We start from the raw sequence: 24,780 nt of genomic DNA, 5'->3' as shown, positions 1-24,780 counted from the left end.
TTTTGCTGTTATATGGCCACTGTGGGTCCATTGTAAATGCAGCCTGTTCTTTCTCTTGACCCCTGACCCTGCATTGTGCTGAGGTTGCTGGCTCTGGAGGGAAAGACAGCTGGGAGAAACAGAGGGGAGGGACATTTCTCTGACAGACAGCTAGGGGGCCAAATGCACGGGAGGGTGAGCTACACCCCCTCATAAACCCGCCTACATCCAATCCCATCCCTCTTCATTCAGCATTGGAATGACACATAACTTTGCTCACACGCACGCATACACACACGCACGCACAGACACACGCACACACATACATAGACAGGTGGAAGATGGTAATGCAACGAGTATTTGTGCGAGGGTGTGTGTATTGGGTGTGTGTTGCTGGGCAGACATTATTCAGAAGCTGTCTGGCATTTGAACAATTGAAACCTCTAAAAAGCTGTGTGGTTCTCAAGAAGACAACAAAGGTTATTGTGGGTGAATGTTGAAGGATGAGGAGATTGTCTTGATAGCAAGTCAGCCAACAATATATTTGGGGGGGTGAGAGGAAGAGAGATGAAGAGAGGAAGACAGGAAGAGAGAGAGAGACAAAACAAAGAGAGCGAGAGAGAGTGTGGGAGACAGAGAGCGTCACTGCTCACTCTTCACTGAGAGACATGATGACACTGTCACTAACAGTGGAGTCCATCTGCCCTCACTCTCAGTGTATAAAGATCAGAAACCTCTTGTGAACAAATATTTCATACCAAACAGACAATAGATATTATACCTTCACTGTATGTCTCACTGATAGGCAGAGTGAAGGTTATGAAATCTTACTTTACAAAGAAATGTCAACAGACAAGCCAAGTTGCCCTCCTCCTTTTTTTCTCTTACATCATTCAAGCCGCTCCCACTCTTTCCTTCTCGACTCTTCCCACTCTCCTCCCTCAACTTCATCTCTCATCTCTCTTTTCATCTTTTGGTTTAGCTACACTAATCCATTTGCTGGCTCTTAATGAAAGAGTGGATGTGCGGAGGCTGGATTGCAGCAGGATGAAGTTTGGTGATTAAGATGGCTGGCCTCATAGGGCAGAGAGGGAGGCTTTCGCTGTTGTAATAATCCTGTACTATTCAACTGGGCTCAGTTCTCTCGCACGCACGCACGCACACACGCACACACACACACACGCAAGCATGCACACACACACGCACGCACGCGCGCATGCACGCACACGCACACACACACTAATACAAACTAACACACACCAGGCGGGTGATGTAGCAGGGGGTTGGGTGGGCACAACACAGGGATGAGGCAGGAGGGGGCAGGGACGGTGTGCAGGGTGTGTGTGCGTGTGTGGGGTGAGAGGGGTTTAGGTGTTAAAGAGCTGTGAATGGTTGTGGGAGCGGGGCGTGTTGACTCTGACCCTGATGACCCCCCTCCACCCCACAGTTTCTTCACTGTAGAGTTGACCGAAAGAGGAACAGGAGAGAAGGGACAGATGGGCTCTTTTACTGGAGGAAAGCAATGGAGTGACATGAGAAGACCCGAGTGAGAGGGAGAGTTAACATGAACACATGAGCACTGTGGGGATGAGCAAGAGAGGGATGAGTAAAAGGGAGATAAGAGAAGAGAGACAAAGAGAAGAGAGAGAATGTGAACGCGAGAGAGAGAGAAAGAAAGAGTGGAATAGAGGGAAAGAGTATAAGATCTATAATCAGTCGCTAGTGTAATCAGTCGCTAGTGTAATTGCATTTTGCTGCCTTAAAATTTAATCTAAAATGTACATAGCGATCTACACAACCTACTCCAAATTAAAAATAAATAATAATTAAGATGTATTTAGTGCATATGTTGGAAGCACCTTTGGCAGACATCACAATTGTGAATAATTTTGAATAAGATTCTACCAACCTTGCACAATTCTTAGAGCACCTGGATTCACCTGGTCAGTCTACACTCTTAGAAAAACGGGTTCCAAATGGGTTCTTCAGCTGACCCCATAGGATAACTCTTTTTGGTTCCAGGTAGAACCCTTTTTGGTTCCAGATTGTCACGGATCCCTCCGGAACTTTCATTAAGCACCCCTGTCCCCTATTCCCACTGATTAGTACTTGTATAAGTGTGCCCTTTAGTTTCCATTGGGCTGTCCATTATTGTTCCAATGTCCGTTGGTGCGTGTGATTACCTGTGCTGTGTGTTTTGGGCTTTCGTACCCTTGTGGATTGGGCAGATGATTACGGGTCTCGTCCCATGTGTTAATCATTGTGCGTGTGTGTATTTATTTGAGGTACTCCTCGCTCTTTGTTTGGGTTTCAACCCGGTTGACTTGTGTACGTGCTTGTTTGGTCTTCGTCCCCGTGCCCTTAGACGGCACGCCGTAATTTGGGTACAACAGAAAAAACTATTACGCATTCCTGCACCTGTCTCCCGATTCTTCATGCCAACGTGACACAGGTAGAACTCTTTTGGGTTCCATGTAGAACCCTCTGTGTAAAGGGTTCTCAAATGGGTTCTACCTAGAATGAAAAGGGGTTCTGCTATGGGGACAGCCAAATAACTATTTTAGGAGTGTATGTAATGGAAAGAGCAGGTGTTCTTAATGTGTTGTATACTCAGTGTATATCCATTGCTTTTGTCAAAATTGCTCAAGCTCAGAAAATTTGGTTACAAATCATTGATGGACAGCAATATTCAAACCTTGTCTCAGATTTTCAAGCAGATTTAAGTCAAGACTGAGACTGGACCATTCAAGAGCACCCAACACCACTTGGAAAGCCATTCTGGTGTGTCTGCATTAAAAGTGAAAAATAAAACTCTCTAGGTTTTCAGAAAATTATGGTGGGTTTTCCTCTAACTTTCTGCCTGGGCGTTGCTCATTTATACAGATGTATGATCTTAATTTGATCACTCTTTTGCTACAGACAATGTTCCTGTAAAGCAGGAAATGCAAACTTGTGGTGTATTTTAGTTTTAAAAAGGCTTCTAAAGTTTAATTTCCACTTTATAATGTCGCACTTGATTTGCCCTCATTATGAATGTATCAACCCCTACAAAAATCTCTATTAATTATAATCCACATAGTAATTCACATTTCTTGTTGCTGCATGATTATTTTCCTGCTATAGTAAACTAGCTCAAATTAAGATCCTACATCTGTATTTATTTTGATCCTGACAAACTCCCCAGTCCTTCCCCGTGACAAGCATACCCAAAACATGATGCTGCCACCACAATACTTGAAAATACAGAGGATCAACAACATTGCATTCACTCCACATTATTGGACCATATGACAAAGTTAAAAGAAGAAAAAAAATCGCTCCAAATCATCTACTCTGTTTTCAACAAGGCCATTAAGAAGACAACATGGCAAATACAACGTTTTGGCCTAAATAAAAAACTACAGGTTTGGGTCAAATCCAATACAACACAACAGAGAGAAACCCTCTGTATTTTCAAGTATTGTGGTGGCAGCATCATGTTATGGGAATGCTTGTCACCGGCAAGGACTGGGGAGTTTGTCAGGATCAAAATAAATATTAAAGGAGCAAAGCCAATGTAAATATTTAGAGGAAAACCTGCTTCAGTCTTTTGAAAACCTAACGCTGGGATAGTTTTATTTTTCAATTGGACAGTTACACAAATGTTAAAGACACTTCAAGAGGTGTTGAGTGTTCCTGAAATGAACTGATCTTAAATCTGCTTGAAAATCAGAGACAAGGTTCGAATATTGCTGTCCATCAATGATTTCCAACCAAGTTACTGAGCTTGAGCAATTTTGACAAAAAAATGGATATATGTTGCCCTAAGTGTTGGTAGAATCTTAGAAAAAATTATTCACAGCTGTAATGGCTGCCAAAGGTGCTTTGCTTTCACCAAGTATTCACTCTGGGGTGTGAAGACAAATGCAATCAAGACATGTCTTACAATAGGTTTTTTATTGATTTGGAAAATGTTCTATAATAGTTTTCTCTTTCAAAATGTGGAGTAGGTTTGGTAGATCTGTAGGAAAAAAATCTAATTTAATCCCTTTTCAGATCAAATTTGAAGGCAGCAAAATGTAAAGACAGAGCAAGGGGTGTGTAGACTTTCACAAGGCACTATATTTCTATCCAAGAGGAGGCCCAATTGTCTGTCTGTCTGTCTGTCTATCCAACCTCTGTACTGGCTTGAGATGAGACCACCCACTGAGAGGTCAGTTTACTGTGGTTATTAGGTCATCTGGGTTCAAGGGTCAGGGGTGGGAGTGGTCTAAGAGCTTCTTGGTGGTCAGTTTCATCACATCATCCACTTGAGTACTAACAATCTATGCTGTTACACAATATTTACATCAAATGTGCACCCAGTCCAATATAGATGTCAGTTCAGTATTAGATCATGTTGGAGCAGAGGAGATATATTTGAAACCGTAATCCTGACATAAACGGACATCCCACGCTTGGCTTGAGCGAAATATATTGCTTTGTTTTTACAAGGATTTAACATAAGCCTCTCTCTGTGTGTGTGTGTGTGGGGGGGGGGGGGGTAAATGTGCTAGCTCTGATGCTTGTTCTTCTGAACTTCAAGCACAATGAAACACACATACAGAGTCAACATTGACTATTGATCACTCTGATCAGAGAGAGAGGCTGATCAGTATGTGAGAAAACAGGGGAAGAGGAGGGAGGAGTGATAGAGAGGTGAATGTGGGGGAATGGAGTTAGATTGGTGGTCTTGGAGTAACAGATTGTGCAGGGCCATCGTGTTCAGAGGTTCTGTATTCATGATTCTCTGAGTGAAATATTGGCTGGTGACACCTGTCAGTTGTTGTGTATTTAAATTGTATGATATGCAGTACCGGTTCCAGGCATAAGTGGTATTTTAGGGCCCCCGGCTGCTAGGGGGCCCCCGACCCCCAAAAATACTTTAATTATTATTTGTTTTACCTCTGTCAGGGTCTCAACGTACTATTGAGAGTGATAATAGTACAATACACAAGGTGCAATATTGAAATTTGGTTGGTAATTTTCTCTTGTTATGTCAGTCACTGACAGTCACTCAATTAGCTACAGTATGTCAGCTAAAATGTATTTGATTGGTAGTTAGTCTAGCCAGCTATCTAAACTTGCAGTAATCATGGCCGAATACTGACTGGGAACACAGGGCATGTGCCCAGGGGCCCTGACCTCCAGGAAGCCAAATTGATTTTGTTAGTCATTCTAACTCAGATATCATATTAACATGGCATGTAATGACTTTTGTAATGACTTGCAAAATGTGTAAACTTGCAAAAAACTTGCTTAAAAACTGCAAACATTTCTCTCCACCACGTGGCAAAATGGGTAGAATTGCAGGAAATTAGCTGTAAAACAAACAAAAAATGATCTCTCTGCCACATAGCAAAATGTAACGTCCTGACCAGAGTTCTTATGTGTTTTGCTTGTTTAGTGTTGGTCAGGACGTGAGCTGGGTGGGAATTCTATGTTGTGTGTCTAGTTTGTCTGTTTCTGTGTCCAGCCTAATATGGTTCTCAATCAGAGGCAGCTGTCAATCGTTGTCCCTGATTGAGAATCATATATAGGAGGCTTGTTTTGTGTTGGGATTTTGTGGGTGATTGTTTCCTGTCTTCTGTCTTTGTGTCCTGCACCAGATAGGACTGTTTCGGTTTTCACATTTCTTGTTTTGTTGTTTGTAGTGTTCTAATATATTCTTTATTAAATCATGCTGAACATTAGCCGCGCTGCGTTTTGGTCCTCTTCTTCATCCCAGGAAGAAAACCGTTACACAAAATGAGTAGAATTGCATGAAATGTGTTATAAAATTGCTTTAAAGGTCCAATGCAGCCATTTTTTTCAAAATATTAATATTAAATAATTTCTGGGTAACAATTAAGTACCTTACTGTGATTGCTTCCAATTAAAATGGTAAAAAAGATACAAAAATATTTTTTTAGCAAAGACCAATTTCTCTGTCTGGGAGTGGTCAGAGTAGGGAGGGGAAAACTGACAATTAGCTGTTATTAGCAGACAGGTGGGAAAACTCTTTCTTATTGGTCTATTAACTAATGTACCACATAGTGATGTCACCGTGGAGGGCCAAAACTACATCCCACCAAAACAGGCTGAAATTTCAGGCGGTCTTTTCAAACAGCTCTTACACTAAAAGAGCATTATCATCATGTTCACAATTTCACAGTATTATTGCAACCTCATAGTGTGAAAATATATATAAAATATAGAACTGTTTTGTTGCGAGGTGGGAGGCCCCCCAACCAAATCTCGCTTAGGGCCCCGAAAAGGCTACAGCCAGCCCTAATGATATGGCATGATACCTCTGTACACAGGTTAGCCTACATCTACAAGTGGGACACTACCGTACCACCTGAGGATTGTACACAATTATAAACCTAAACAAAAAAAGAAACATCCCTTTTTCAGGACCCTGTCTTTCAAAGATAATTCATTAAAATCAAAATAACTTCACAGATCTTCATTGTAAAGGGTTTAAACACTGTTTCCCATGCTTGTTCAGTGAACCATAAACAATTAATGAACATGTACCTGTGGAACGGTCATTAAGACACAGCTTACAGACGGTAGGCTATTAAGGTCACAGTTATGAAAACTTAACACATTAAAGAGGCCTTTCTACTGACTCTGAAAAAACAAACAAAAGAAAGATGCCCAGGGTTCCTGCTCATCTGTGTGAACATGCCTTAGGCATGCTGCAAGGAGGCATGAGGACTGCAGATGTGGCCGGGGCAATAAATTGCAATGTCATACTGTGAGACGCCTAAGACAGCGCTACAGGGAGACGGGGCGGACAGCTGATAATCCTCGCAGTGGCAGACCATGTGTAACAACACCTGCACAGAATCGGTACATCCGAACATCACACCTGCAGGACAGGTACAGGATGGCAACAACAACTGCCCGAGTTATACCAGGAACGCACAATCCCTCCATCAGTGCTCAGACTGTCCGCAATAGGCTGAGAGAGGCTGGACTGATGGCTTGTAGGCCTGTTGTAAGGCAGGTCCTCACCAGACATCACCGGCAACAACGTCGCCTATGGTCACAAACCCACCGTCGCTGGATCAGGCAGGACTGGCAAAAAGTGCTCTCCACTGACAAGTCACGGTTTTGTCTCACCAGGGGTGATGGTCAGATTTGCGTTTATCGTCGAAGGAATGAGCGTTACACCGAGGCCTGTACACTAGAGTGGGATCGATTTGGAGGTGGAGGGTCTGTCATGGTCTGGTGCGGTGTCACAGCATCATCGGACTGAGCTTGTTGTCATTGCAGGCAATCTCAACGCTGTGCGTTACAGGGAAGACATCCTCCTCCCTCATGTGGTACCCTTCCTGCAGGCTCATCCTGACATGACCCCCTGACCAGCCATACTGCTCGTTCTCTGCGTGATTTACTGAAAGACAGGAATGTCAGTGTTCTGCCATAGCCAGCGAAGAGCCCGGATCTCAATCCCATTGAGCAACGTCTGGGACTTGTTGGATGGGAGGGTGAGGGCTAGGGCCATTCCCCCCAGAAATGCCTGAGAACTAGCAGGTGCCTTTGTGGAAGAGTGGGGTAACATCTCACAGCAAGAACTGGCAACTCTGGTGCAGTACATGAGGAGGAGATGCACTGTAGTACTTAATGTAGCTGGATACACCATATACACCAGTCTGTTACTTTTGATTTTGACCCCCCCTTTGTTCAGGGACACGTTATTCAATTTCTGTTCGTCACATGTCTATGGAACTTGTTCAGTTTATGTCTCAGTTGTTGAATTTCGTTATGTTCATACAAATATTTACACATGTTAAGTTTGCTGAAAATAAACACAGTTGACAGTGAGAGGACATTTCTTTTTTTGTTGAGTTTATATGTGTTACATTTACATACATTACGTGTGTGTGTGTGTGTTGTTGTTTGGAGGGATAAACAGTTTTAAGCAGCTGATCAGAGCTCAGTGTCCGAATCGCTGCATTACCACACTAATCCTGACAGAGGGAAGAGGGGTAGGGGAGGAAACTCCTCATCCTCTCTCATGAAGTACACTGCAACGGAACGTACTTACTCATTGTGCAATAATACAGCTTTGCACAATCCTCATCAATAACACGCACACACACACTACAAATACCCTCATCAGCACCACAAACGCACACACACTCTTCACTTATTTGTTCAACACAACAACAAAAAGCTTGAAAATAAACAGTACTGCAAAGCCTGCAGATGAAGCCATTATAAACATTCCAAGTTGAAAGTGGTCTACATCCAGTGTTGGGGAGTAGTTAACTACATCTAACTACATTTTGCAGTAGCTTGGTGGTAGTTAAACTAAAATAAAATATTGGTAGTGTTTTCAGTAGTTAATTACTTTTTTTCCCATGTAGAGAGAACAGAAGACATATGGTGAAGTAGGCATCAGACCTGCCTAATTCTGACTTGAAAGTGTTTGTGTTTAATATGCTAAATTACACATTCTGTTAACATCTGCCTCCAGAGCGATCTGTTCTTTCAATTTGTGGTCAGATTTAGATACCAGAATTTTTCACAAAGTTGTTTGGATGTGGTGAACTACTTTTCAAAGTATATTTTGTTAAGTAAACTATATTTTTTCTGAAGAGTATCTTTAGTGTAGTTTAACTTCCTCCAGTGTGAAGTAATTGGTAGCTTCATAAACTATCTTTTCAGAGTAGAGTAAACATACCTGATGGTTACATGATTCTACACTCATGGATTCTACACACAAATTGTACTATAATCTAAAGTAAAATTCACTGCCAATCTTGAGAAATTGCATTGCTAATAAATACATTGTCCAGTTCAAATATAGTCCAAGTACTGTATACCTAAAAGTTACAATAATAGAGTCGCAGTGCCACCTAGCGTGAGACTGCAGTCCTACAATCTTTTTCCATTGTAGATCAGAGCTGAGGCTGTTCATAAGCTTAGCCACAAGATGGCCCTAGTAGTCTAATGTTGATGGTGTTACTGGTGAAACAAAGATTTATTAGTGGAGAATCCTTGCACGATGTTACGTTTCCTCGAACGACATCATTCAGGTTGATGATGAAATTAAGACAGCAAGGCAATTCAAATACACAGACAATACGATAGGGTTGTAAACTTTTTGATAATGCTATTTAATAAGACGCGATCTAAAGTGGTAAAGCATAACGACGTTGGTTTGCACTATGGCGTAGGAATACCGTTTTTTTGTCCATCAACATTGATCTATTATGTTATAAACACGACAGCCCGTCTCTTCATGTTAGAACACAACACAGCAAAGAAGGACAACATGAGGAGGCACAGCCTACTGCAGAGTGATCTAGCGATTAATATTCACAACCACTTTCAAAGTTCTTCAGCTGTGACCACGAGGAGTGAAAACAGTGGGAGTAGAGCGAGAGGGATCAGAGGAGGGAGTGGGAGGGTATCTCAGAATCTCTTCAATTAGACATAGGACTACCGTACGTTCCCTACTGTAGAAGTGGAGCATCTAACCCATTTGCATGTAGACTGAGTTATGAAGTGAGCTACTTCTTTTATGGAATAATTAGACTAATGAAGCTAGCTGGGGAATAGACTCTAACAGAAATCTGCATACAGTCCTGCGCTATCATCATAATCTATGATTAATTACCGTGGTCAGACATGAAAAAGGATTCATCACGAAATCACACTGATTACATCTTCAAAGGAAACTTTGAAGGAAAAACGATAGAGTGTATGGTAGATAGTTATATCTATCCTCCAGGACAAGTTTGCACGCTTTACAGTTTACACAAAAATAGTTTTCTGTTTCAAATAGACTATGGATATATCATTTTCAAAAAACAGAAGCTTAGTTTTTGTGAGAAAAGAATTGCTGGGTTCTGAACATGTGTTGGACAAAATATTGGATTATGTAGATCACCAAACTTTGGTCACTTCCTGCCATAAGAATTACACTTCCAGTTACCAGTTTCATTAGAAAGAAAAGGCAACTTCTGAATGTAAGAAATAGCATCTTGGACCTTTGGTATGTTGGTATGCTGGTACCAATAGGTGTCATGCGGGGACATATAAAAGACATGTAAAGGGCCAAATGCAGCTATCAGGGAGAACTAAGACATCCTTCGTTAAGTTGCCATATTTAATAGCCACCACTATTCTTGTAAACATTTTATTAGAGAAAGGCAGCAGACAAGCGAGCTGTGTGGAGTAGAAGGAGTGCCTGTGTGGGGGATGGGAGGGAGAGATAGGGAGTGTGTGCCCCTGTAACTCTATCCTAACATTCTCAGATGGTGAAATGTGCTTACTGTTCCAGTTTGTTGCCCTTCCTTACTGTCCCCCAACCCTACCCTGCCATGGAAGGGAGCCAGAGGCAGACGCAGAAGGGGAGGTGGTAGTGTGTGTGTGTGTGTGTGTGTGTGTGTGCGTGCGTGCGTGCGTGCGTGTGTGTGAGAGAGAGCACATGCATGTGCATGTGTGTGATTTATTAATGTGTGTGTCCATAGGTCAGGATAAACTTTGAAGAGGACGGGCTGTCTGACCTGCCTGAACACATGGATATGAGTTTACATGGACACTCTCCTGCTCAGTATTCACACCGTGGGGCCCTGCCAAGCCTAACAGGACCGACACATTACTGCTTTTACTGCCTCCATCAAACACTCAGACATAATCCTGGAATATACATGCACATAAATACCCCATTACTTCATCCTTAAGAACTCCTACAGGTAACTAAATAACTAATAAATACAAATAATACTAATACACATAAATACACCCCTAAAAAAAAAAAAAAAAAATACATGCATGACTAATTCTTAAACTCAACTCAAAGCTCAAAAGTACTACTATTCTGATAAATCTAGTGCCATTTTTGGGGGGACAGGTTAATCCTAGTCCTGGAGTAAAAAGCTATTTCAAGTAACTTTTTCCACTGAGTAGGCATTTGAGTCCAGGCCTAGGTTTAATCTGTGTGTGGGAAACTGGCCCTCATGTTAAATATGTCACTTACACATCTTACAATAAATAATGAGATATACAATACTCTGTTATCTAATGCCAGTCACTCCACATGTCATTTCACTGGCAGGATAAAAGACACCGAAGAGGGGTAGAGGGGAAGAACTGACTTCTAAGAAGGCCATTTAGCACATCAGATTTAGACTGACATTTACTCGACATTGCACCATGCGTCAATCTCACTCCCTATCCACCCTCCTCCACCCCCTCCTCCCTTGCTTCTCTTATATGGCACCCTGCAAGCACATTTCATGACATCGGATCTACATTTCCTGTAAACTACTGTCGGTGCAATATCAGGAGTTAACTTGTTATGGATTAGGAGTTCTGTGTTCGTCTTCATATCAGTGTATCATTTCATATGACATAATCTAATAAAAAACAGCAGGCGATCCCATTATATTACAGCAACTCTACCCAAAATGAACTACAACTCAAATCAATCAATCAATCAAATGTATTTATAAAGCCCTTCTTACATCAGCTGATGTCACAAAGGGCTGTACAGAAACCCAGCTTAAAACCCCAAACAGCAAGCAATGCAGGTGTAAAACCACGGTGGCTAGGAAAAACTCCCTAGAATGGCCGGAACCAAGGAAGAAACCTAGAGAGGAACCAGGCTATGAGGGGTAGCCAGTCCTCTTCTGGCTGTGCCGGGTGGCAATTATAACAGAACATGGCCAAGATGTTCATATGTTCATAGATGACCAGCAGGGTCAAATAATAATAATCACAGTGGCTGTAGAGGGTGCAACAGGTCAGCACCTCAGGAGTAAATGTCAGGTGGCTTTTCATAGCCGATCATTCAGAGTATCTCTACCGCTCCTGCTGTCTCTAGAGAGTTTAAAACAGCAGGTCTGGGACAGGTAGCACGTTCGGTGAACAGGTCAGGGTTCTATAGCTGCAGGCAGAACAGTTTAAACTGGAGCAGCAGCACGACCAGGTGGCCCCGTCCGACAATACCCCCAGACAGGGACAAACAGGCAGGATATAACCCCACCCACTTTGCCAAAACACAGCCCCCACACCACTAGAGGGATATCTTCATCCACCAACTTACTACCCTGAGACAAGGCCAAGTATAGCCCAGGAAGATCTACCCCATGGCACGAACCCGAGGGGGGCGCCAACCCGGACAGGAAGATCACGTCAGAGACTCATCCCACTCAAGTGATGCACCCCTCCTATGGAAGGCATGGAAGAGCACCAGTAAGCCAGTGACTCAGCCCCTGTAATAGGGTTTGAGGCAGAGAATCCCAGTGGAGAGGGGAACCGGCCAGGCAGAGACAGCAAGGGTGGTTCGTTGCTCCAGAGCCTTTCTATTCACCTTCACACTCCGGGGCCAGACTACACTCAATCATAGGACCTACTGAAGAGATGACTCTTCAATAAAGACTTAAAGTTTGAGATCGAGTCTGCTTCTCTCACATGGATAGGCAGACCATTCCATAAAAATAACGTCCAAAGAAGGAATAGTGTAAATGATGAGATCAGAGTGTGAAAGTGTGAGAGTGTTAAAAAGACTTCTGTTTTAGTCTAAGGTAGTGGGGGCAAGGAATTATCTAGGGGAGTTGGTAAGCTTAGAAGACAATCTTAGATGCCAAATAGGAGACATTGAGATGGACTGGTACTTGTATTGCCTCTTCTCTCACCATAGTGTGTTCAATTAATTACTGTGACGATGGATGTTGGTAAAGTCTAGTTATGATGCACAGGTCCCGATGGAGCCACAGCCATTCACAACTTCTAGTGTGGCTGACATAGGAGCTCATTGGGGAGGCAGTTAAAACTAGTGTGTGAATTCATCTCTAAGTCAAACAAAACAAACACTCCTCTCCCTGTGTTATGCTTTCATCTGTCAATCTCACTTCCCTCACTCCCTCAACACCCTCTCTCTCTCTCTCTCTCTCTCCCTCTCTCTCTCTCTCTCTCTCCCTCTCTCTCTCTCTCTCTCTCTCTCTCTTTCTATCTCCAAATCCTCTCTCTCTTCCTTTCTCTCTTCCTCTCTCGCTCTCCCTAATTTCAATGACTCTTAGTTTTAACTCCCTCCCTCCTTCCCTCTATCCACTTCTCTTCTTTGAATTTGCCATCCTTCATTCTGTCCCTGCTCCCTCCTTCCGCCCTCCCTTCCCCCTCCTCACTTGCTCCCCCCCCGTCCTCACAGTTGTCCTCACATATTAAGTTCCCTGTCTTAAGAAGCAGAATTAGCTGCTGGAATCTTGTGCACTTGTTCCGTTCTCTCTCCGGGGGTGGGGAAGCAAGGAAGGATTGAAGAGAGAGAGGAGGAAAAATAGTGACAGTAAAGGAAAAGAAGCTGTGAGAAAGAAAGAGAGAGAGAGAGAAAGAGAGAGAGAGAGAGAGAGAGAGAGAGAGAGAGAGAAAAAAAGAGGGGAGGGAGTAAGAGAGGGGAGGAAAAGAAAACGTGAGTGAATAGAGTTACAGCAAAACGAGAGCGAGAGAGAAATAAGGAGAGAGAGTGTGAGGGTAAGAGAGGGAGAGAGAGTGTGAATAAGCCTGGTGTTTGATCTCTGCTTTACTGTGGGCACGTGGCTGCGTACACTCTACGTCTCTCTCATCTCTCTCTCACTCACTCTGAGTGTGTTTGTTTTTATGTGGTAAGCTCTCTGTAGTATTGTGATTCATATGTTCTCCTACAGTTACGTGCGATTCTATAGGATCTGCTTGGATTCGCTCCTTCTCTCTCATCCCTCTGTGAACAAGAGGACAACATTTTCTCTCATCATTCATACCGGTTAATTCTGGGGAATCTGTACAATTTTGAAGTACTAGATCCATTCAACCAAGGAGGAGAGGAGCTGCCAATGTGGGGCTCAGGTAAGAACACTTCAATATTGGAAATATTGACAATCTTATGCACTAATCTTTGTTTACTGCATAATATTATCAGTGTCATAAGGCTAGAAAATATCCCAATATGTCACAACACAGGTCATAACATGTCATAACATTGCCATCATTTATATTTGTCAAGTTATGACGTATGCTATGAAGCTTTACGACATGTTTACAACATCGTAATAAAATGTTATGGCGAGGAGTTCAAGTGTTACCTAAAAACTTTTATGATGTCACATTTTCTAGGGCCTGTTACACTATTTAGTGTAAAATACTGTAATGACCCTAGCCTTGGTAAGTTAAAAGCAATTTCAAGTGTGGTACTGTGGTTAGATTGCCTTAATGAATGGCTGTTCTGACTATCCCCTGAAGTGACTGAAATATTACATTCACCACAATACTGAGAAACTTATTTGTCAATACTACATTCTCCAAAAAGTGACACAGTTAATTTTTAATACTACAGTACATTCACCACAATACTGAGACAGTTATTTGTTAATACTACATTCACCACAATACTGACACAGTTATTTGTCAGTACTACATTCACCAATATACTGACACTTAGCAATACATGTTCTGGCAGTTTGTATTGGAGCAATATGGTCCAGGCAACAGCCTGTCTGTGACAGTATGGGTATGTGAATATAATATTTCAATTTTACATCACGTATGTAGGCTATGGGGTCAAATCTATAGCTATGGCTCATATAATAGTCTATAGAATCAAGAGTGAGAGACATCTGTGAGCAGTGAGTAGTTTTTCAAAGTGTCTGGTAACTGTGACAGGGCTTCTCAAGGGTGTGTGTTTTACACAGTAGGGTGTTAGAGTGTGTGTGTGTGTGTGTGTGTGTGTGTGTGTGTGTGTGTGTGTGTGTGTGTCTGTGTGTGTCTGTGTGTGTGTGTGTGTGTGTGTGTGTGGGTGTGTGTGTGTGTGTGTGTGTGTGTGTGTGTGTGTGTGTGTGTGTGTGTGTGTGTGTGTGTGTGTCTGTGTGTCTGTGTGTGTGTGTGTGTGTGTGTGTGTGTGTGTGTGTGTGTGTGTGTGTGTGTGTGTGTGTGTGTGTGTGTGTGTGTGTGTGTGTGTGTGTGTGTGTGTGTGTGTGTGTGTGTGTGTGTGTGTGTGTGTGTGTGTGTGTGTGTGTGTGTGCGTGAGTGAGTGAGTGAGTGAGTGTGTGTGTGTGCGACTGTGCGTGTGTTCGTGCATGCTTGTTTGTGTGTGATTTCTGAGAATATCAATATTTGATGAGACATAAGCAACCCTTTATGGCTGAACTTTCACAATACACCTACCTGCATTCTCACCTTTCTCTAGCAGACTCTACATTCATCACCACATTGAGAGAAGCAGGGAGAAAAGTAAAGAGAGGAGGATGAGGAGGACAGAGAGTCCCCTATTTGGATAGACCACCTTATAGTCCTAAGAAACACATCCCTTAAAAACAAGTCAGGGAGAAGAGGATCCTAACAGGGACATGACAAAAACACATATTTTTTACACAAGCATTTCGCCACATCTGCAATAATACCTGCAATATGTGTAGATTTGGCATACGGAGAGGGATACATTGGAGAGAGAATGTGTGAGAAAGAGATAGCATAATTATGCGTAGTCTCATTCACAGCAAATTAGGAGAACCTACTGTAGAAGCACGCCACACAAGGCTCCTTTTTGTGTGGCTGAATCACCAGTCTGTACACCCAGCGCTTGACTTGGACTGAAATAGGTACCAGTACACATTTTTGGTGCAGGTACTGTTTATATGTAGGTGCCGGAACTCTGCAATATTTGTAAACCAATATTTTATATCAAGTGCCGGAACTCAGTTCTGGTGTGTACCGGCCCTAGTCAAGAACTGTGTTCACCTGTATAACATTAACCCCAAGTTGTGGCCTTACCAACACAATCTACACAATATACTCTGATGACATTGGCTGTAGTATTGTTGACACTTGGTGTTATCTTTCTACACAGTAGGAGCTCTGAGAGCACTGTTTACTGTGCAGGGAGACGTAACATGCCTGTGTGAAAGCAGACATTACAGTGTGTTTTGTCTATGAGAGGGAGCAATAGATACAGAAGATGGGAAGTAACTTATAATTGTGCATATAAGCCCATGTAATGCACCTTAAACTGTAGATGTATGGCCAACTACATTAATGTCATGTCTGTAGCAGAGCAAAATATCAATATGTGTCACCAGCTGAAACATTTCTGATAGTGTAAATATCTGGTTTGATTTAATTTGAACAGTCACTTGTACAGAGCTGAGCAGGACAAGCAGTTCTCACCAGTTTCTCCACTCTCTTATAGCAGGCTAAGCTCATGCCACAGTACATCATGTGGGTATGTCATGTAGAAGTTATGTCCTAGTCCTGTGTTATTTACTGTCTGTGGACAGTAGGCAGATATGTTTAGCTCTCTGTGTCTGTATTTACTTACAGTGACTTCAGGTCTCCATCTGGTCACACCTATTTAAACCTCCTGTCTCTCTGTCTGTCTGTCTCTTATTATAACCCAGGAAATGGACTGGGGGTGCCATTGGTACACAGAGGACCTGACACTGGTCTAAACACACCACTAGGGGGGAGTAAACTCTACAGCGAACGGTTATTTAACACTCGCCTACAAAAAAGATTAACCAATAAAAATAGCTTACTACTCTATAAGAGGCGAGGTGCTATGGTGTATAGAGGGAAGATTGGGACATGAACCTGCTTCACACAACGACCGGGTCACAGGATCATCAGGGTGATCTCAGGGCTGTTCCCATGGTGATAATTGGCATATAGGCTGAAGCAGTGTTGTATGCAAGAATTTATTAAACTAAGAATCCATGTATGCATATGTATTTTTAATACAGTATGTATGTGAGTTTGTTGATGAGTGTGTATGCTGTGTGTGTACCACCCTGCATCCCACTGCTGGCTTTCTTCTGAAGCTAAGCAGGGTTGGACCCTGGATGGGAGACCAGATGATTTTGGAAGTGGTGTTGGAGGTCCAGTAGGGGGCACACTTCCCTCTGGTCTCAATAGATCCCAGTACAGGGAAGGGGACATTGCCCTGCATGGGTGCTGTCTTTCATGATTGGGATGTTAAAACAGGAGTTCTGACTCTCTCTGGTCACTAAAGATCCCATGGCACTTATTGTAGGGGTGTTAACCCTGGTGTCCTGGCTAAATTCCCAATCTGGTCCTCATACAATCATGGCCACATAAAAAATAAAAACAGATTTAACCTTTATTTAACTAGCCAAGTCAGTTAAGAACAAATTCTTATTTACAATGACGGCCTACCCTGGCTAAAACCGGGTAACGCTGGGTCAATTGTGCCCCGCCCTATGGGACTCCCAATCACGGCCGGATGTGATACAACCTGGATTCGAGCCAGGGACTGTAGTGACGCCTCTTGCAATGAAATGTAGTGCCTTAGACCACTGCGCCACTCGGGAGCACCCCCAGTGACCTAATCATCCCCACACTAACCCCAGGTCGTTGCTGTAAAATATAATATGTCATCTGACTTGGTAAAATAAGTGTCAAGTGTGTGTGTGGCACTAGACTTGAGGTGTGGTGCGTAGCCCTATCACTGCTCATAATACCTACTCGGTGTATTAACCCCATTGCACTGATGGCATTCTTAGTGGGTCAGACAGAGTAGTGTTCAGAGGCATTGTTGAGATGGACTTATGTTGCATTAGCTTTGGTCTGGCTCATTCTGGTTCAAAGACAAGGCTGTCAGGCCTTAGGGGATGGTTCACTTGTATTACACGTCTTTAGTCAGCCTGGTCTCATAGACTAGACGTCATAGTAAACAAAAATACCGGACACTCAAATTAGTATGAGAGGTTAAGTTTGGTATGGTTACAAAAGGCAAAAGTGTGGGTGTTTGGTCGGGTTGGATCGGTGGCTGTATAACGCGAATGTCTCAAGGACAACTTTAGCATTTTGGCAAATTAGAAACCTTGCAACTACGTACTACTTTTGGTCTCCCTTCCCATAACCCTAACCATAACCCTAACCTTAACCTTAACCCCTAGCCTAGCTAACGTTACCTGCCCGAATGCATAGTGCCAACGGTAAAGTTTGGTGGGGGAGAAATAATGGTCTGTGGCTGTTTTCCATGGTTCAGGCTAGGCCCTTTGGTTCCAGTGAAGGGAAATCTTAATGTGACAGCATTCAATGACATCCTATACGATTCTGTGCTTCAAACTTTATGGCAGCAGTTTGGGGAAGGCCCTTTCCTGTTTTAGCATGACAGTGTCCCGGTGCACAAAGCGAGGTCCATACAGAAATGGTTTGTTGAGATCGGTGTGGAAGAAATTGACTGGCCTGCACAAAGCCCTGTCCTCAACCCCATTGAACACCTTTGGGATGAATTGGAACGCCGACTGTGGACCAGGCCTAATCGCCCAACATCAGTGCCCAACCTCAATAATGCTTTTGGCTGAATGGAAGCAAGTCCCCATAGCAAACATCTAGTTGAAAGCCTTCCCAGAAGAGTGGAGGCTTTTATAGCAGCAAAGGGGGAACCAACTCCATATTAATGCCCATGATTTTGGAATAAGACGTTCGACAAGCAGGTGTCCACATACTTAAGGTCATGTGGTGTATCATACAATTGTAATTCATTACATATCATATGAATTGTAATTCTTAACATATCATACGAAATGGATGATGGACATCCACAAATTAATACATACCATACCCAACATAACATTTTGAGTGTCCTGGGTTTTCGTTTACTATGTTAGGTCAACCCCTGAGTCCAGGTTGCTTTAGTTGTCAGATGAGGTCTTGATTAAGAGTTGGTCCGGCTCTTCTGAACCATCTGTTTACGACCAGGGATAAAATTAGAGTTTAACAAGCTTGTCCACGTGGTTATGGCTTTTATCACTGCAATTGGAGAGAGGGATATGGCGAGGAGCGAGGGATAGTAAAAGGAGAGAGACAGTAAAAAGAGAGGCTAAGGGTAAAAAGAGTCACACAGATAACCATATCAAGGCATCCAATAACACAGGTTTAATTGGGTAATCCTGAACAACTCTAGATGACATTATATGAAACCAAAGACACAAGATGTACTTAATTTACAACGTTTCAGACTGAGATAGTCATTCAGGCTGGGGTCTAGATACTCCAACGCTTCGCTATTTTTGCTACCTATTTATTATTTTACAGCGGAACTCCCAGTCCTCACTTCTCACTCTCACCGATCTAAAAACTAGGGCTGTAGCGGTGACCATATTAGCGCCACATCGGCAGTCACGAGTCATGACCACAGTCAAATTCCACGTGAAAGTCACGGTAATCTCTTCATGTGAACTCTGGCCATGCGTTGGTAGTACCCACCTTGCTAACATCCATCAGGTCCTAATGGCCTGGTACTCTCTATTGTCCCTCTAACCACTCAGACTGACATCAACGCAAATGAAATCGAAAATCACATCAAACCATTATCAGCCAAACAGTATTGTGCTGTTAAAACACCTCACTGTGATCATCAATTTGAAAAAACAAGTTCAACAAGTTGAAACTGAGTGGAAAACATGGGCATTGTTAATGTTGTTACAGCCTAACACAACGAAATGGACAGCGCTTTCTAAGATTAATTAAATTAATTAAAAACACCCATTCGCATATTAGAGTTTATGCATACCCATAGGCCTATATATGAACCCATGCACGAACAACAACAAAAAACGTTATTAAAATAATGACTGTGCGGTTATATAATACATAGCCTAACGCATATTACACACAAAAAAAACATTTAAAAAACGGTGTTAATTAAGTCTTAAGTACCTAATCGGTCTAGCCTATACTCCAAAATTAAACTAATTCTAGTAATGGCATTTGAGTGTGGACTGTATTATTATGCATACTGGATGGACTGGTTACCTGATGCTACACTCCAACCTTTCTATCCACGATTCTGGGAGAAAACGCATAGGCCTAGTCGGTGCTGTTGGTTCATTGACTGGCCCGCAACAAGGAGTCGCTAGAACACAATGAGCCAAGTAAAGCCCCCCAGCCAAACCCTCCCCTAACCCGGCCAGTTGTGATACAGCTTGGGATCGAACCCAGGTCTGTAGTGATGCCTCTAGCACTGCTATGCAGTGCCATAGACGGCTGTACCACTCTGGAGGCCCTTATTAGACATTTTTTAAATCTAGATGTTCCAAAGGCACACATCAACGGCTTGTATCTGGCTTGTATGTGTGGAGGCCTGGAGATGATAAACATATTTATGTTAATTAATGGTAAATTACCGTGAGGCCGGCAGTCTTTTGCATGACAATAACCTGCTGAAAATGTTTTATGACCGCCACAGACCTACTTAAAACTCCTGTGATACCACACACACACACATATATGCACACACACACACACACACACACACAGTACAAACACAAAACCCCTCCCTCCCTGCTTTGTCACCCGAGCCCGGAGGTATGGTTTCAGGCTCTCATGGTGACATCCATTAAAGTCGAACAGTGTCTGTCCCTCGGCCCAGAGACAGCTCCATTAGCACCTGGACCATTGGCCACAACAACAACCCTACCTGCATTATTCAAACTGACTCTACTAATAAGGAAACCTTATAGCCTCCACACACACACACACACACACACACACACACACACACACACACACACACACACACACACACACACACACACACACACACACACACACACACACACACACACACACACACACACACACACACACACACACACACACACACACACACACACACACACACACAGACACCCTGTCCCCTTGCCCAGCTATATAATTTTTTACTGATGCGTTTTGGCCACATCAAAGTGAGAAAGGGTCTGACTCAGAGATGGACTACTCCATGCTGAATCACAATAGGGGTCAGATGGCGTATTCGTGAGGGATTTGGGAACATTGTTTGTTAGTAAATGGTTGATTGAACACAATGGGTGTGCATGTAATACAATGCCGTAAATGTAATAAGCTACTTGATGATGGTAGGACATTGATGTCAGTATTTCCCATCAGAGAACGATAATTATAGAGAGGAATGAATCTCCAGCACCTCTGCCTGTCACACCGCTGTCAACCTCCTCTTTAATTCTGCCATACCAGTTCATCTTTCTCCCTCCTTCCACCTTATCCCTTAATCCCTCATCAGTTTGCATTTATCTCAATCTCACCTCCCCTCCCTCCATCCCCTCCACCAGCCTTTCAAGCTGTCATTCACCATCCCATCTCTACCTCTCTTTTCTTTACGCTGTTCTGTCCACACAATTCTACTACGCTACATGTACATTCAGTATGACTACACAGCAAATTGTCCAGTGTTGACTTTTCAATGTTACATTTCTAGTCTTGATTCAGAAGTTAAATTCACTCTGTAAGAGTGAAAATAACACTCAGTGGTATACAATAACCCCTATTGTTGCTGTTAATAACCAGAGTTATTGTTTTACACTGTGGAGGGTAAAAACCACACCCAGCATTATCATATTTCCCAGCATGCTCTACTGCATGTAGATTTTTTAGGATTGTTTTTAATATCTATGTATTTGCATGTACATTGATTGATTAATCTTATGCTACACAAAGATAATAATAATAATAATAATATATATATTTTATATACTCTTTTCATACCAAGTAGAATATCAAAGTCACTTTAAAAACAAAATAAACCAAAAACAATTTAACAAAACAAATATAAAAGAACGTATCTTGAGAGGAGGGAGCATAGATGGCAGAGCCAGGTAGGAAGGTAGAGACATCTGACAGACAGATGCTCCTCAATGGGCAACTCGTCGTCATCGGTAGTCACAGCTCCTCCTCCGTAGGTAGGCTGGATCATCCACTACTGAAATGTAGCACCCACCTGGGCTATGCTTTGGCGACTGTAAAAGCGCCAGTAAGACCACCACACCGCAGCAGTGGTCCAGAAAAGCCCCAGATGAAGCGAGCCTCTGCATCCCCTCACGCCGCAGTCCACTTCCCTCTAGGAACTGGGGCAGGAGGCTAAAAAGCCAATGCTGTTGAGCATCATTCAGATCATATTAGCTAGCCAAGCCAAATATAAACTGACCTGCCATAATCAGTCCTGCAATTCCGTGGAACACCACCAGATATTACAGTTCATCTATTAACAAGTTATCAAAAACAAAAAAAGTTGATTCAATAAAGCAAAAAACAACAACACATATAAACAATAAAATATATACAATATTTACAGAGCTCTCTGCCTAGGCTACCTCACATTGCCATGGTAACCACAGAATGATTCATGTGAATGATTTTCCTAAACTGATCCAATCAGTTAGTTAGATTTATTGCACCTGTTACTGAAATGGTTGTTGCAGTTAAAATGTTTTAGGTAGTCTCCTTTATCAAGTTCCACTATCCTGACAGTCATTCTGAATGGGAGTTGTGGGTGAATAAAAAATTGTTGGATATCCTAACTCTGTCTGGATTCCAATAGGAATTACACATTACTTTGCAAGCCAGCATAATGTGACTTGCAGGTCTGATGTGGACTGTAAACCAGGACTTTCCTAACAGCACTGAGTTAGGAAAAAACTAGGCCATCAAAGTAAGGCCTTATGATATATGTAATGTATATTGTCATAGAGTTTTATTTTAATGATAACATTCGCCTAGGAACTCACTTGGTAAAATTAAAAGAAAAAATTCAACAACCATGTCTATGTCAATAACATATACAGTTATGGGTGGTAAATCCACAATTGCCTCAAAAAGAAAAGGCACCCTGGGAAATGTGCAACTTAGGCTTTACACCATAAACCATTTCATTATATTTCACTACACTGTAGCATGAAATTGTGTGATTCTTCACCACACAGTAGAGTGAGTGCATTTTATATTTCAATACGAAGTACAGTGAAATACTAATTAGTCCACTACGGTGAGTGTGAAATGCCTATTAGTTCACTCCAGTGTAGAGTGAATTTCACACAGCCAGTGTTAATTTTCCACTCTGTATAGAGTTTCAGAAACCTTTTAACATGTTCACACAGTGTGGAATTCCCTCTGAGAGTGGATGCATAAACACACCGCAAAAGTGTGAAAATTAACACTAAAATGAACACACACACACACACACACACACACACACACACACACACACACACACACACACACACACACACACACACACACACACACACGCACAAAGTAAGAAATAATTATTCGAAATGGGAAACCCTGAGCAAATTCTGACTATTATATGATACTGTACTGTCAGAAACAGAGGGTAAGAGGGAAGATTAAAAAGCCTTAAATAGAGCAAAGGAGAGAGAAAGAGCGAGAGAGAGAGATCCACTGATGGTAGAGACAGGGGAAAGAGGGAAGAGAGGGGGGAGAGGGAGACAGAGAGGGGGGAGAGCAAAAAGCGACAGCGGCATTATCACTCGAGCTAACGTCTGCCTCCTGATTCTAACACCCCCAGAAAGTGCTCTGAACTGGCTGATCTGATTGGCCCAGGCCTCCACCAATCAGAGCACATGTATGTAAGGTGCCTTTAGGTTTTACCCAACCCCAAAAAACAGAGAGAGGGAGAGGGAGAGGTAGAGGGAGAGGGAGAGGGAGAGGGAGAGGGAGAGGGAGAAGGAGAGGGAGAGGGAGAGGGAGAGGGAGGGAGAGAGACAGAGAAAGAGAGGGAGAGGGAGAGGGAGAGGGAGAGGGAGAGGGAGAGGGAGAGGGAGAGAGACAGAGACAGAGAAAGAGAGAGAGAGAGAGAGAGAGAGAGAGAGAGAGAGAGAGAGAGAGAGAGAGAGAGAGAGAGAGAGAGAGAGAGAGAGAAGAGAGAGAGAGAGAGAGAGAGAGAGAGGGAGAGAGACAGAGACAGAGAAAGAGAGGGAGAGAGAGAGAGAGAGAGAGAGCAAGAGAGGGATAGAGAATAGAGAGAGAAAGAGAGAGAGAGAGAGGGAGAGAGAGAGAGAGAGAGAGAGAGGGCAAGAGAGAGAGAGAGGCTGCCAGTGTTTCACAGGCTTGCTACAGTGCAGAGGTTTTTCCACTGAAGAGAGGTTCTGTCAGAGTGAATTCTCTAATGTTGCTGCTGCTGAAGTGAATACATCACAGGGGATACACTGCAGTAAACACTGCATTGGAGAATACTGTGGTGGTTCATACTGAGGTTTGGATGGCTGTGATGCTCCTATAGCATCACCTTTCAACTGCATTCAACAGCAAAGCCACATAACTGCAACAACCAGACCCTGCTTCTGAAGACCCTCACCTGAAGATGACAGACTGAGACAGACAGAGTGGTAGAGAGATAGAGAAGAGTGCAGACTTTAGGATTTTGACAATTCATCCATCGTTTTAAAGTCATTCCTCTCCATCGATTGATGCGACGAATAAGTGAGAAGAAAAGAATAGCTAGCATTTCGGAGAAAGAGGATAAACGTCATAGATCGGGAGTGAGGAACCGTAAGCAGAGCATCTAAACTGGAATTGAAGGGGGGAGAGTGGAAGGGTACTACAGGATGCTTTTGGGTAAGTGGCAGATTGATGATAGTTGATAAAGTCCTTGTACAGTATTCCAATGACATTTTTTATCTCTTTCCATCAGACCGTCACTCGTAATCTCTCTATTGGGGTAGAGTTTCAGGTGTCACTTACTAAGGAAACTTTCAGCTGTGTTGAAGTTGGTACTGTAGTGTAGGCTACCTGTACTGTACACATAAATACCAACTATTATCTATGTAAACCTTGTCAAGATTACATATAGCTACACTGTTATGACTGCTTAAGTAAGTGGACTATCAAATGAATGGTGAATGGCATGACCAGTAGGAAACTGGCTAATCAGAAATACGTTTCAAGCAGAGAACTAAGAGGTATGAATGAGCACAAGCATTGCTAAATGTTATTTTATGCTGATAAGTATTGCCGTCTTAAAGTTGTTTTATG

The 24,780-nt window shown here is 42.7% G+C and overlaps 1 protein-coding gene across 2 annotated transcripts in view; it reads left to right on the top strand.

Moving 5' to 3' along the window:
* The first annotated feature begins 13,375 nt into the window (after positions 1-13,375).
* LOC129848224 (zinc finger protein 385A-like) overlaps positions 13,376-24,780 on the top strand; it is a 96,050-nt gene continuing 84,645 nt past the window's right edge. The window contains exon 1 of one of the 2 annotated variants that reach the window (XM_055915642.1): positions 13,376-13,821. In XM_055915642.1, the coding sequence (XP_055771617.1) occupies positions 13,809-13,821 (13 nt within the window). In that variant the 5' untranslated portion in view covers positions 13,376-13,808. Of the gene's footprint in view, positions 13,822-23,728; positions 24,364-24,780 lie in introns of those variants that run through there. The other variant, XM_055915643.1, reaches the window with a different exon arrangement.

This window comes from Salvelinus fontinalis, chromosome 3 (genome assembly GCF_029448725.1).
Source record: "Salvelinus fontinalis isolate EN_2023a chromosome 3, ASM2944872v1, whole genome shotgun sequence".
NCBI lineage: Eukaryota > Metazoa > Chordata > Actinopteri > Salmoniformes > Salmonidae > Salvelinus > Salvelinus fontinalis.
Note: the sequence above shows the minus strand (reverse complement) of the source record. Positions and strands in the feature narration are given on the sequence as shown.